The sequence below is a fragment of the Mobula birostris genome, chromosome X, assembly GCF_030028105.1.
Source record: "Mobula birostris isolate sMobBir1 chromosome X, sMobBir1.hap1, whole genome shotgun sequence".
NCBI classification, from domain to species: Eukaryota; Metazoa; Chordata; class Chondrichthyes; order Myliobatiformes; family Myliobatidae; genus Mobula; species Mobula birostris.
Window position 1 is genome coordinate 67,529,804 of NC_092402.1, and position 15,071 is coordinate 67,544,874.

Genomic DNA, 15,071 nt, shown 5'->3' on the forward strand with positions numbered 1-15,071 from the left:
AGGTGTTGATGAGGCTCTATGGGGCACTGGTGAGACCTCATTTGGAATACTGTGTGCAGTTTTGGGCCCCCTATCTTAGAAGGGATGTTCTGATGTTGGAGAGAGTTCAGAGAAGATTTACGAGGATGATTCCTGGAATGCAGGGGCTAACATATGAGGAGCGTTTGTCGGATCTTGCACTTGTAATCATTAGAGTATAGAAGAATGACAGGGGATCTCATAGAAACATTTCGAATGTTGAAAGGGTTGGTTAGAGTAGATGTGGAAAGGCTGTTTCCCTTGGTGGGTGAGTCCAGGACAAGAGGCCAAAGTCTTAGAATTAGAGGGTACCCATTTAAAACAGAGATGAGGAGGAATTTTTTTAGCCAGAGGATCATGGATTTATGGAATTTGTTGCCACATACAGCTGTGGAGGCCCGATCATTGAGGGTCTTTAATAAGGAGATTGATAGGTATCTAATTAGTCAGGATATCAAGCGATATGGGGAAAAAGTCAGAAATTGGAACTAGATGGGAGAATAGTTTAGCTCATGGTGGAGTGGTGGAGCAGACTCAATGGGCCGAATGGCCTACTTCTGCTCCTTTGTCTTGTGATCTTGTGAGAGCAAATCAGAACTTCTTCAGTATGTTTGTCACTGGTAAGTCATAAAAATAGACACTGAAATTTATTCAAAAGAACACCAACAGTATGCATATAAACTCTGCAACTGTGCTGCATAAAGAATTTGAAATGCTTCCACTAATGAAAAGATGCTTGCTAATTTTTAATGCATTGAATGCAGTAAAAATGAGACACCATTAGACAGAAGAGAATAGCCTTATTTTTATTAGTGGCAGAACTTGCTTGAAGAAGTTCTCATTTGCTGTTTAAGTATGCTGCTTTGACACATCTAACCAGGGCAGTTTTGCAGTTGCCCTGATGTATGCAACAGTAAGGTTATGAAATCATAAAATCTTCTCACCCCACCCCCCCCACCCTTAGAGATACAGGGTTATCTTGGTGCAAGGTACAGCCCCTTACCTGGTTTGTGAAGGTTGTATTGCTGGAGCAACTTTGTCCTCACAGAATTTCCTCATGGCTAGTGTACTGAGTGCCTGGTCAGCCCTGTATTTTAGAAAGATGTGTTCAGCAATACTATACACAGTAATCTTCAAAATAAAATGTGGGTTGGAGCACAACTCCAGAAACTTCAGCAGATAATCCAAACCAGCACTTGAGAGCAGTACAGAGGGGCTACTGCACGTACGCTCAATGCAAGAAGCATTCCTGCATGAGAGCTGACAATTAAGATTCCTCACTCCTTACTAACTGGCCTGAGTAACAGCAAAGAAATCTTTGCTGTCAGATTAAGTTCTGCCCAGACTCTCACATTCCAAAACTGCGTGTGGTTTCTGCTGGGTTTCAAGAGGTCAGTGCAATCAGTCTATGAGGTTTTAGTTGAGGCTGATAGCACTTACCCTGCCGATATCTTGCTGTAGTGCATGTATGCTGCAATTATAACTCCTGTTCGACCTTTGTTGCCCTGTTGAGACACAAATGCAAGAAGGGCTGATATCCACTGGACTATTGTAGAGTGTGTGTGGCACCATGGCCCACCATCATTAACTGCTGGGGTGGTAGACCAGCACTTGTACTACGAGTAAGTCATACTGCATACCTCTTCACTGCTGCTTGAACCAACGTTCAAGGGCAAAGGACTGCCCGGTGAGCCAATGAGTCACTCACTCACTTGCTGATAAAGCAGTACCTGTACTTCGGTTTAGCAAAAGCCAGGCTCTCGTTAAATTCAAAGGCCCAAGGTGAAAAGAGGAAGTAGAGTTGGTATCTATGACTGACACTTACAAGTGATGTGCTGTTGTGAAGCAGGTGTACCCAGATAGGATCAGGCTCTAGTATGACATATGATGAGATTGAATCGCTGTGCAAGGTTACTTCATAGGTGGGTTTGATTTAGAAGGGTAGCTGATGCCTTGCATCAATGAATGCCCATGACTTCAATGGAAATGAGGAAAAATAAACGTTGGGGAAGCAGGAAGCGATAAATTGAATATTTGTCCAAGGATCAAACACCAGTCATGGAATTCTGCACAACAGAGCCCAGGCAAGGTAAGAAATAAAGCAGTCAACCCTCTTTCAGACTCCAGTTATATACCAAATACTAAATAAGAAATCTAATAGAAAACACTAAATAAGGAATAATGAAATTTGCATTATCCTGCAGACTAAGGCTGTGGGTAGGTAAGAGTACGGAAGTGCCTACATGAGTGGAGAAGAACAATACCACAACCATTTATTATACTGCAAACAGTGCAAACTCAAAAAGGCAGGACATGGAATCCTGAAACAAGTCTTCCAGAGCTAGGCTTTAATGAGCTGGAGTGTCATAAAAGCACCCAGTTCTCAGTTCTGAAAACCATCCCAAGGTGAAGATTTATCTGCATCTTTACAGAAATAGGACTCTCATTTCAACAATTAAACTGAGGCCACTTCCATCAGGCCTGCAAAACACATCCATAAAACAGTCTGCTGGGAATGACAGGAGGGTTTTGCTGATCAAATTGCCTGCGCCCATTGCTTGCTCACCTTGCAGTGCAGGACAACAACATGATGGGGGTCAGAGTTCAGCCACATCTCCATGGCTTTGCAGATGGCACAAATCTTGTCCAGGGGAGGAGCATGAAGGTCAGGCCAGCCAAAGTCCTGAACCTGATAAGCCAAAACATATCATGGTTAATATTTGTTTTACATTTCCCAGGTGGTGGCATCACTGGCAAGGCTGACATTTATTGACCATCCCCAATTGCTCCTCCGAAGTTAAAACGCTTGATGGCTCACTTCAAAGGGTTTTTAAGAGTCAACCACATCGATGGGTCTGGAGACTCACATGGACCAGATTAGATAAAGGTAGCTGATTTCAATTCCTGAAAGACATTGGTGAACTAGATGAGTTTTTAACAACGACCTGGTGGTTTCACTGCCTTCTTTACTGACAGTATTTTTTATATATATTTGAGAGTTCACGTCACTGGATTTAATTTCCACAATGCTATGGTCATGCCTCTGAATCACGTCTGTAAATTAACAACTAAACTCATACCATGGCTTGAATCTGCATTTACTGACATTGAAAATGTCTGCTTTACGAAGGGTGGTGTAGGGTAGATTTTATGCTAGATGCACGTCGAAGAACGACCACCTCCTGGTTACAACAACTCAATGCTCTCTGTCCACTGCATAGTCCTCCCTGAAAGCTTCTGCAGGTGGTGAATTTTAAACATGCAGCATGGGCCCATTCCTAACCTGCTCCTACAGCTTTGGTTGGACCTCCCAATATCGGACAGCAGGACAGCACACAGAACTGTGGGCCTTTTGACGGCAGCTTAACCCTGCATTACTCACACTGAAAAGACTTTAAAACAAACAAGTATCTAAAAGAAATTAATTTGCAGGATTACAGGGAGAAGGATAAACCAGTAGAGACTCAACTGGTCGAATGGTGTTCTTCAGTGCTGAAACCATTCTAAATGAAGGGAAAAGAAAATTCAGACCACTTACCTTGGGATTGAGCCTGCTGATGTCTTGCCTCTTTTCGGACAGATTGAAAAGCTATAAAAGAAATGTAATAGTTTTAAAAAGGTGAAGCATAGTGGATTTGTATGCTAATACCTACTTGTTGGAAAGGATAGATCACAAGCTCCTGAGAGTAACCATCTGAGATCTCCTAAGGATCTCTTGTACCAGCCACCAATGCCAGATGGGAGTGCACACTCTTGTGTCGCCTTGAGCAAAGATGCAAGTGGTTTTTGAATCAATTTTAAACCATTCCTGTGCATAAGGACTTTTACTGCAAAGGACTTTTCATATAGGAATTTCTACCTTGCCTCTGTGTTAATTGAACCAAGAATTTCTCAACCAAAAAAAAAATCAGATTCACGAGTGTAGAAACAGAACATTTATCCATCATGTTAAACTCCTTGTGAGCTATAGCCTTCTTCAACTGCCCCCCGCAAGCTCCTCTACCCGCTATGTTTCCTCCGAACTTCGTTGTCTATGCTGCTGAAAAACAACAAAGCTCACATCATTTGTCAGTGATAATAAATATGATTCTGATTCTGACAAAAAATGGCCAAAACTTTCCAAATTAATTCACGGCACATGCTGTTATAGCTGTGTGACTGGGCATTGTGGGTTAATATTTCAGCATGCTTGAATAAAATTCTTCACTAAATATTGACACAAAGGAGTTCCCTGTTTATTTTAACTAGGTCTCCATCTTTTAAGAAGAGCTTGAGACAAACTGATCCATTGAAAAATAGTGTTCGAATGCCAACTTAACTTGGCTGAACAATGTCTGGGTGATATTTAGAGTCTTACCATAGTGACAGAGCCAAATTAAGATTCAGATACGTTGCTATGATAAACTTGGACTGCAACATAAACCAAAATAAAACCACTTCTTTTTTAAAATTTAGGATGTGGACATTACTGGTGGGACTGATATTTATTGACCATTTCTAATTACCACTTGAAGTGGATGACTTGTGATTTCATTTCAGAAGGCAGATGAGAATCAATTACATTGCCGTGCATCTTAAGTCACATAAAGGCCAGACCAGATAACGCCAGCAGACTTCATCTCCAATGAAGACACCAGTGAACCAGATGAGGTTTTACAATATAGCAGTTTTACGGTCACAGTTACTGATATATTTCATTCTAGAATGTATTATTAACTAAATTTACAAGGTCAGCACAGTGACACCAGTAACCCAGGTTCAATACTGTCTTCAGGTGCTGTCTATATGGAGCTTATGATTGCATGGGTTTCCTCCGGGTGTCCTGATTTCCTCCCACTTCCCAAAGATGTTGAGGATGGTAGGTTAATTGCCAACTGTAAGTTGTACCTCGTACATAGAATCTGGAGAGAGTTGGAAATATGTAGAGAATGCAATGGAATTAATGTAAATGGGCACTTGGTGGTCAACATGGACTTGTTGAGTTGAAGGACCTGTTTCCACGTTGTATTACACTATGACTCTGCATTCTTCAATTGTGGAACTTGAACTATGTCTCCAGATCATTATTGCAGACCTTTGACTAATCCAGTAACATAACCAGCAATGCTACTGTACGTCATAACTGGCCCTTATAAGACTAAGCAAGTTTTATTTAAAGAGAAAGAAGTCCCTTTGGAAAAAAACTTGAATTTTGATGAATTTTAATACCTTTCTTCCTTACTTTTACAAAGGGTGTTTTCTGGTCTGATATTTTACTTCACCCACTGGCACCCACATCAGTAGGGCAGCAGTACACAAGTTAAATTAAAATCAGCACTGCGGCAGCATGTGGTTAATGAGTGTGCTGCCATATATGTTGACCTCTAATAATCCAGCTCTATCTCACAATTCACCTTTAAGTTACAGTGAAGCCAATGGCACTTGATCTTCAAAAGAAATAAACCGCTTCAAACATCAACAAGAATGAAGGAAGAGGAAGCTGGTGGTCATAGTTCTGCTTTGTCAAACGGCAAGACCAAACCTCTGCCAGACCGCAAACAAACAAAGGATTTCAGAGGCATTTTCTTTACACTTCATTGTCTTCAATCCCAAACCTATAGCTACTTAACCATACTTTGAAGTCAGCTGGACAAAACATAGTAGGAGTAGGCCACTTAGCCTACTCCTACTAAAGGTAGAATTCAGTTACCTCCAAAAATATTCAAAGATGCTATGCCACCCTTTGAGAAAGAGGAACGCTAACCCTAATGCACTTCCACTTCAGAGACTTGATGCAGGGAGGATGGTGACCCTCACTGAGGAATCTAGAAACAGTCTGAGAATAAGGGGTGGGTTGTTTAGTACAGAGGTACGAAGAAATCCATTCACTCAGAGGATGGTGAATCTCTGGAATTCTTTTACCCTTGGGGATTGGAGGGGTTGATCATTGTGTTTGTTCATTACAAGGGCTGATAAATTTCTAGTCATCTATAGCCTACTCCTGCTCCAATTTCTTACGTCAGAGGAAAACTCTGACTAAGCAATAAAACACTGTCAGAAAATAGAAACGGGACACTTAAACATTAAAGTTTATTTTCTTTTAAATTCTACCTTGCCACCACTGAATCTAGAGTGTGACTCTTGTGTGTGATCAGAGCATTCCTGATATCTGGAGCTCCTCTGCAGGTTACGTGAGGAGTATTGGTCTGTATTGGTATTGCCATACGTACCAAATAATTGTCTCCATGTTTGGACTTCAACATGTGAGCAACTTCCTTCAGGTTGCTGCGATATCGCTGTTCCTCAAGCACTGATGGGAAGAAAACTGAAATAATTCGCTCTGTGATGTATGTCAGGTCAAAATCATAGTTCCTCTCCATGACGTGGTCCACACTGAAACTCCTGATGAAAATATAGGGAAAACAGTGGGTTAGTGTTACAATGTCAGCAGCACCAGGCACTAAACTTGCAATGGGTGAGAAATGTTGGAGTCAATGGTGGATCTTGCATCAGGTCAGGAACTTGAAGGTTATAAGATCAAATCCCCACCCCCAACCAATCTATAAGGTCATGAAAGCCCAACAGGATCCTGAGACACACACAAAATGCTGAAGGAACTTAGCAAACCAGGCAGCCTTGATGGAAAAGAGTACAGTCGACGTTTCGGGCTGAGACTCTTCATCAGGACTGGAGCAAAAAAGATGAGGAGTCAGAGTTAGAAGGTGGGGAAGGGGAGAAAGAAACACAAGGTGATAGGTGAAACTGGGAGGGGGAGGGGTGAAGTAAAGAACTGGGAAGTTGATTGGTGAAAGAGATACAGCGATGGAGAAGGGGAATCTGATAGGAGAGGGAAGATGGCCATGGAAGAAAGAAAAGGGGGAGGAACACCAGAGGGAGATGATGGGCTGGTAAGGAGATAAGGTGAGAAGGGGAAATGGGAATGGGGAATGGTGAAGAGGGAGGCATTATTGGAAGTTCAAGAAATCGATGTTCATGCCATCAGGTTGGAGGCTACCCAGTGTGCCCCTCCAACCTGAGTGTGGCCTCATCACGACAGTAGAGGAGGCCATGGACTGACGTATCAGAATGGTAATGGGAAGTGGAATTAAAATGGGTGGCCACTGGGAGATCCCATTTTTTTCTGTAGATGGAGCATAGGTGCTTGACGAAGCAGTCTTCCAATCTACATTGGGTCTCACCAATATACAGGAGGCCACACCGGGAGCACCGGATACAGTACAGTAGATGATCCCAACAGACTCACAGGTGAAGTGTCGCCTTACCTGGAAGGACTGATTAGAACCATGAATGTTAGTGAGGGAGGAGGTGTAGGGGCAGGTGTAGCACTTGTTCCGCTTGCAAGGATTAATGCCAGGAGGGAGATCGGGGGGGGGGGGGGAACAAATAGACAAGGGAGTTGCCTATGGGGTGATCCCTGTGGAAAGCAGAAAGGGGGGGGGGGAAGAAAGATGTGCTTGGTGGTGGGATCCCACTGGAGATGGGATCCAATGGATCCCTGATATTGTTCTTGGAAAAGAACTTGTCTGGGCTGGCTATACTCCAGACTCTGACAGATTGGTCTCAAACATGGGCATAGCTCAAAAAACAGCTTCTCCCTTCAAAGCACCCACATCTTTCCCTGCAATGCCACCCCCCCCCCCCGAATCACCTCACAGATCAGGGCATTTCTTTTGCACTTTACAGATGCCTTTCAGGATTCCCCAAAAACCTCACTAAAAATGAGTACTACTGAAGCACAGACACCATTGCAAGAAACATGACAAGATCTCACAGACAACAAATATGATCATGACCAGATTACTAAACCTGTCAATGTTAATTGAGTAACGAATATTGGCCAGGAAGGATACTCCTGGCCAATCTCCCCCTGCTCTTCTTCAAAATTATGCCATGGGATCTTTCACATCTACCTGAGAGGGCAGACCTCAGTTTAATGTCTCATCCAAAAGACAGCATTCCCTCGGTGTTGTTCTGTTAAGATTTAAATACTCAAGTCCCTGGATTGGCACTTGAATCTACAACATTGGGGCTACAGAGGCAAGAGCACAACCCATTGAGCCACAACTGATACCACTGGGAGGCAAGTGCAGAAATTGCCAGGGCCCTATCAGAGATATTTAAATCATCCTTAGCAACAGGGGATGTACCAAAGGATTGTTGGATAGCCAATGTTGTTCCACTGTTTAAAAAAGGCTCTAAATATAAACCAGGAAAATTATAGGCCGGTGAGTCTGATATCAGTTGTGGGAAAGTTATTGGAATGTATTCTGAGAGATCAGATATACAAGTACTTGGATGGACATAGACTGATTAAGGATAGTCAGCATGGCTTCATGCGTGGTAGTTAGTGTCTAACCAATCTTATAGAGTTTTTCAAGGAAGTTATCAGAAAAGTGGAAGAATGCAAGGCAGTGATATTGTCTACATGGACTTTAGTCAGGCATTTGACAAGTTCCCATGTGGGAGGCTGGTCAAGAAGGTTCAGTCATTTGGCATTCAGCATGAGGTAGTAAATGGGATTAGACATTGGCTTTGTGGGAGAAGCCAGAGAGTGGTAGTAGAGGGTTGCCTCTCTGACTGGAAGCAAAGGTGGTCTGCTGCAGGGATCAGTGCTGGGTCCTGTGTTGTTCGTCATCTATATGAATGATCTGGATCAGCAAATTTGCAGATGACACCAAGATTGGGAATGTAGTGGGGAAGTGGGGAAGGTTATCATGGCTTGCAGAAGGATTTGTATCAGCTGGAAAAATGGGCTGAAAAATGGCAGATGGAATTTAATGCAGACAAATGCAAGGTGTTGCACTCCGGTAGGACCAACCAGGGTAGGTCTTACACAGTGAACGGTAGGGCACTGAGGAGTGTGGTAGAACAAAGGGATCTGAGAATACAATCCATAATTCATTGAAAGTGGTGTCACAGGTAGATAGGGTCATAAAAAATGCTTTTGGCACATTTGGCCTTCATAAATCAATGTATTGAGTACAGGAGATGGGATGTTACATTGAAGTTGTATAAGACATTGGTGAGGCCTAATTTGGAGCATTGTGTGCAGTTTTGGTCACCTACCTACAGAAAGTATGTAAACAAGGTTGAAAGAGTACAAAGAAAATTTACAAGGATGTTGCTGGGTCTAGAGGACTTGAGTTACAAGGAAAGAGTGGATATGTTAGGACTGTATTCTTTAGAACATAGAAGATTGAGAGGAGAGTTGATAGAGGTATGCAAAATTATGACGGGTATGGATAGGGTAAATGCAAGCAGGCTTTTTCCACTGAGGTTGGTTCAGACTACAACTAGAGGTTATGGCTTAAGAGTGAAATGTGAGAAGTTTAAGGGGAACATGAGGAGAAACTTCTTCACTCAGAGGGTTGTGAGAGTATGGGGCAAGCTGCCAGCAGAAGTGGTGCATGTGAACTCGATTTCAATGTTTAAGAGAAGTCTGGATAGGTACATGGATAGTCGGGGTATTGAGGGGTATGGTTCCGGTACAGGTTGGTGGGAATAGGCAGTCTAAATGGTTTTGGCATGGACTAGATGACCTCAGGGCCTGTTTCTGTGGTGTTTTTCTCTATGACAACTGAGCAAATCCAATCATCTTACTTTGGAATCTTGAACATTCCAAACTTTTAAGAACTGGAGACTTATAATTTAATTAAGAATGCACCACGAAAATCCCAGGCATAGAAGAACACAGTGGCAATGTCTATTATATTAGCCTGGCTTTCATAAAGAGCCTTTCAATGTTGGCTTCTGTCGATGAGTACTAATTCTCCTTGTAACCCAGAGGCCTTGAGTTCTTGGCAACCTTGAGCAGGGAGCAAGCTGTGTTTCAGATCACGCACCATTAATGCTTACTCAAAACTTCATAAATTCCTTCACTCCTTCAATTATCTATTTTTAAAATGACACTTCAACAAATTGACTGATTTACCTTGGCAGAGTGCTCCTTTGATTGGAACTTTTCAAAGATCTTGTTGACCCCTACACAGAGAAAAGAACTTTATTTCAACTAGTGAACGTGGAAAAACATCTACTGTATGAGACTGAAAACATTTTTTTTGATCTCTTCATGTTTAATATTGTTTATCACAACTGTGTGGGCTGGGAACTGGCAAAGTCATTCTTGTGAAGGGAGTATCACATTTCAGATTTGGGCCTGTCTCCAGCTAAACCAGGGAAAGTTCACAGCAAATCAAATACTTGTTATATGAGTTCATTAGAAGAAAGCATTTCTTGAATAGAGATTTGAGCAGGGGGATGCAAGAAGGTTGAGGGACCAGGAGTGTAAAACCAATAGCAGCAGTTCATCCCTTTCTCCTAGTGTATACAGCTATAACTTTCATTGCATCATAAAGAGATACAGCACATCTCTCCATGATTCAACGAGTGATTGAATCATAGAATGTGGACCTGCATAATTCCAGTTTTATTCTTCACCTTTGCTCATCAACCACCCTCAGGTTCTATAGATCACCTACACACTTTAGTGGCCAATTAACCTACCAGTAAGTAAAGGAACCAAAGACCAAGAGAGGGAGAATAGGACTAAGAGAATGCTTACAGAATTTCTATCCTTGTTCCTCCTGAAAAGACAGGCCTATCATAACTACAGCACATCCTAAGGAGCACTTACAGGCAATAGAGTCCTTCTGGAAGTCCAGCTGCTCTTGTGTTGGCCAATATGTGCATGGCAAGCTTACTGAAGCAATGAGATAATGATTGTCCTTGCAGGGAACTTTGGAATTGCTCTGACACAGGAGGAGGCTGTTCAGCTCATGAGTCAAAAGTGGGTTTCCTTGTTCAGCATTTGGCTCTTCCTTGTCTCATTCCTCCACTCTTTCCCCGTGGCCTTGCAGATTATTTTTCCTCCAGTGCTTATCCAATTACCTTCTGAAATCCCTGATTCACTCAGTTCCCAGCATCCTCCAGGCAGTGAGTTCCAGACTATAACTATTCTCCACATATCAAATCTTTTCCTCACACCCTCCCTATTTTAGGTATGATGATTGGGGAATAAATATTGACCAAGACACAAGGAAGAACTATTCAAAATAGTATCATGGGATGTTTCGCTTCCACTGGAGAGAGCAGATTTACATGCAGAGCTTCCCAAGCCAGAAAATTAGTTATTTATTAAATATTCTACATGACAGAAACACTGACACTGGCGTGAGCTTGTAGACGTGTTCTGGACCAACACACTAGAAACTTTACCCACTTCAGAATATAAAACATAGTACACAGAACAGTACCTAATATATGTATCTGCCTCCACAATGACCCCTGGCAGCATGTTCCTCACACCCACCACTCTATGTAAAAAAAACACCTCTGACATCCCTCTATATTTTCCTCCAACCACCTTAAAATGATGCCCTCTCATATTAGCCATTGTTTCCCTGGGAAAAGGGTGCTGGCTGTCCACTCGGTCTATGCATCTTATCATCTTATTAATTAATTAATAGGCATCCATTAGTCTCATGAGACCATGGATTTGCGCCTTGGAAGGTTTCCAGGGTGCAGGCCTGGGCAAGGTTGTATGGAAGATCAGCAATTGCCCATGCTGCAAGTCTACCCTCTCCACGCCACCGACGTTGTCCAATGGAAGGGCATTAGGACCCATACAGCTTGGCACCGGTGTCGTTGCAGAGCAATGTGTGGTTAAGTGGCTTGCTCAAGGACACAACACGTTCCCTCGGCTGGGGCTCAAACTAGCGACCTTCAGATCACTAGACGAATGCCTTAACTACTTGGCCATGCGCCAACACCTTATACATATACATTTATCTTATACATATACTTATACATATACATTTATATACACTTATTATCTTATACACTTCTATCAATTCAGCTCTCATCCCCCTTTGAGGAAAGCTCTACCTCGCTCTACCTCGCTTTCTTCATAAAACATGATCTCTAATTCAGGCAGCATCGTGGTAAATCTCCTCTGTATCCTCTCTAAAGATTCCACATGCTTCCTATAATGAGGCAACCAGAACTGAACACAATATTCCAAGGGTGTTCTTTTTCTTTTATACTTTATTTTCAAAATTTTCCAAAAAAAAACAATGGAATCAACAAGAACATACCAACTCAGACATGTATAAAAATGAAATAAGCAAAAAAAAAGAGACATAACATTAGAGGGATGCCTATTGTACAAAGTGCTCAAAAATACTAAACATTAAATCTCAAATGAGGGCCGTGAGAAATCAGCTGGGGGGAAATTGCTGATCCGCCCCGGCCTCATCCAGGTAGGCAAGAAATGGATCCCAGATAGCTGAAAATTTTTTAATTGAATTGGTTCTCAAGAACCTACGTTTCTCCATCTGTATGACTGAGATCATATCAGCCATCCATCTCCGAAAGGAAGGGGGAGAATGTGATTTCCATTCCCTCAAGGTAAGTCTTTTGGCAACAGTCATCCCTAGCATCAGAGACTGTTGTGTGGCTGCAGGGAAACAAATAGTAGATTGCGAGCAGCCAAATTATAGCGAGACCAGCTTCCAAGGGGAAGGATCTTTTATAGGCCTTCGAGTACCAGTCCAATATTTTGGACCAAAATCCAGTCAGTAATGGGCAAAACCAAAAGGTGTGTGACAACGTGACCTCCGTCCCTTGGCATCTATCACACATTGGCGAGACAGACGGGTAAATCCTGGGCAATCTAAGTTTAGAGTAGTGGAGATGGTGGACAACTTTAAACTGGATCAGTTGGTGCCTGCTGTTAAGAGAGCAAGCCGGTATCATAGGCAAACACTTATCCCAGGCAGCTTCAGATAATTCAATGTCCAACTCCTCTCTCCAGGCGAATCTAATCTTCACAGTAGACGCTACCAGTGCAACTATCAAACAAACGTACAAACTTAGAAACAAGATGCCTGGAATCAGGAGGGTTCTTTAAAATATCAAAAAATATGTTTCCCTGGAAGGATTTCAAAATTACAAATCTTAGATTGAATGTAGTGTCTAATTTGTAAGTAATGAAAAAAGTGCGAATGAGGCAGCTCAAATTTCTCTTTCAGCAGACTAAATGTTGCAAACTGTCCCCCTATGTACAGGTCTTCAATAGAAACTAGACCCTTCTCCCTCCAAGCATGGTAGGTTTTATCTGACCATGAGGGTAGAAAGGAGTGATTGAAACAGACTGGTGTTTGTACAGAGGTCTCTGGTAATTCCAAGTGTGTTCTAACCAGAGTCTTTTAGTGCTACAATATTATTTCGTAGCTTTTGAACTCAATACCCCGACTGATGAAGGCCATCACAGCATAAACCACCCTATCAACTTGCGCTGCAACTTTGAGTGATCTATAGATATGAACCCAAAGATCCCTCTGTTCCTCCAGACTGCTAAGAATCCTGCTATTCACCACGTACTCTGCCTTCAAGTTCAACCTTCCAAAGTGCATCACTTCACACTTTTCCGGATTGAACTTCATCTGCTATTTCTCAGCACAGCTCTGCATCCCATCAATGTCCTGTTGTAACCTATGACAACCTTCTACACATTCCACAACACCATCAACATCTGTGTCCTCTGCAAACTTATTAACCCTCCCTTCTACTTCCTCATCTAAATCACAAAGAGCAGGGCTCCCAAAACAGATCCGAGCAGAACACAATTAGTCACGGAGCTCCAAGCAGAATATTTTCCATCTACTCCATTCACCCTCTGAGTCCTGTGGGCAAGCCAATTCTGAATCCACACAGCCAAGTTTCCCTGGATCACATACCCCTGACTTTCTGAGTGAGGCTACCTGGGGGAACCTTATCAAAACTCAATAAAATCCATATACTCCACATCACTGCTCTACATTCATCAATTTATTTTTTCACTTACTCAAAAAATTCATCAGGCTCAGGAGGTACAACCTACCCCTCACAAAGTTATACAGATGATCCCTAATCAGACTATTCTTCTCCAAATACTCATAAATCCTGTCTCTAAGGATCCTCTCTATTAATTTGCCTATCACTGACGTAAGACTCACTGGTCTATCATTCCTAGGATATCCCTATTACCTTTCTTGAACAAATGAATAACATTTGTCACCCTTCATTCTTCTGGTACACTTGTGGCCAGTGAGGATGCAAAGATCATCACAAAAGGCAGAGTAATGCCAGATCCTTCCGTACAGTCCTGGGTTTTACACAAGGTCATTTGCACACTACAAGTGCCACGAGCAGGAAAGATAGTCCTTGTAAGGCACATCTTAAAAAACTGGTGCTTCTCACTTTTCAGCAAAGAGACATTACGTATCGTTACCTAAACTATGGGAGTAGTATGAACAATATCACCAGGAAGGAATAAACAGCGAACAGCACCAGACAGTAAAAGCACTAACCAGTGAAACAAAATATTAACAGAAAGGAGAAAAAGGGATAAAGAAAATAAAATACAATTCAGAAGACAACTAACACCCTTTGAGGTTGTAGCTGAGCCTATAGTTTTTGCTGTACTATCCCCGTTACATAAATGTAGTGTAAATATATTTAAGGAGAATTCGGGGAAACCTTGGATACTTATTCTGTGAAGGAATCTTATTTATTTGTAAAGATAATAGCCTCCAGCACTTGATACTTCACAGAAGCATGTGGGCACATGTCATTGCCACAGTGTTTCATGCACACACACACACACACACACACAAAAGATAGGCACTCACAAGCACACATATAAACACACACATGCATACAAAGCTAGACGCGCTCACTTTATTTTACTCACCAAATGCTCTATATTCTTCACTGTTCCAGTACTCTTTCTTGGCTATGAGAAATCAGAAACAGGAAAGCTATTTACTGACGCATCAACAAACCTAGCCCTTATCTTACAGGAATCCACATTGAGTTGATTGTGGGCATCCATCCAGGACCGATAACATGACAGAAATGTTGTCTGCTCACTTCCCTGACCTAGCCTGCACCAACCCAACCCCGCCCTCCCCCCAAACACCCTCACCACTTCACACTCTTACTCTCTTCTAAAATGAACAGAAGACAGGAGTGTCCTGTTTCCTGTACTCAGAAATGGCACAGCCCATGAGAGT

The 15,071-nt window shown here is 42.3% G+C and overlaps 1 protein-coding gene across 6 annotated transcripts in view; it reads right to left on the reverse strand.

Annotated features, from left to right (window-relative positions):
• The window catches only part of LOC140191925 (tensin-2-like), a 262,781-nt gene that overhangs the window by 73,371 nt on the left and 174,339 nt on the right, over positions 1-15,071 (reverse strand). For all 6 annotated transcript variants that reach the window (XR_011883961.1, XM_072249806.1, XM_072249808.1 and 3 more), the window contains 7 exons: positions 14,750-14,791; positions 9,950-9,999; positions 6,228-6,399; positions 3,557-3,607; positions 2,585-2,707; positions 1,459-1,523; positions 1,022-1,105 (listed from right to left, as the gene is read on the reverse strand). Coding sequence is in view for 5 of the 6 variants with exons in the window: in XM_072249806.1 (XP_072105907.1) it covers positions 1,022-1,105; positions 1,459-1,523; positions 2,585-2,707; positions 3,557-3,607; positions 6,228-6,399; positions 9,950-9,999; positions 14,750-14,791 (587 nt within the window). In the remaining variant the exon portion in view is untranslated. The remainder of the gene's footprint in view (positions 1-1,021; positions 1,106-1,458; positions 1,524-2,584; positions 2,708-3,556; positions 3,608-6,227; positions 6,400-9,949; positions 10,000-14,749; positions 14,792-15,071) is intronic.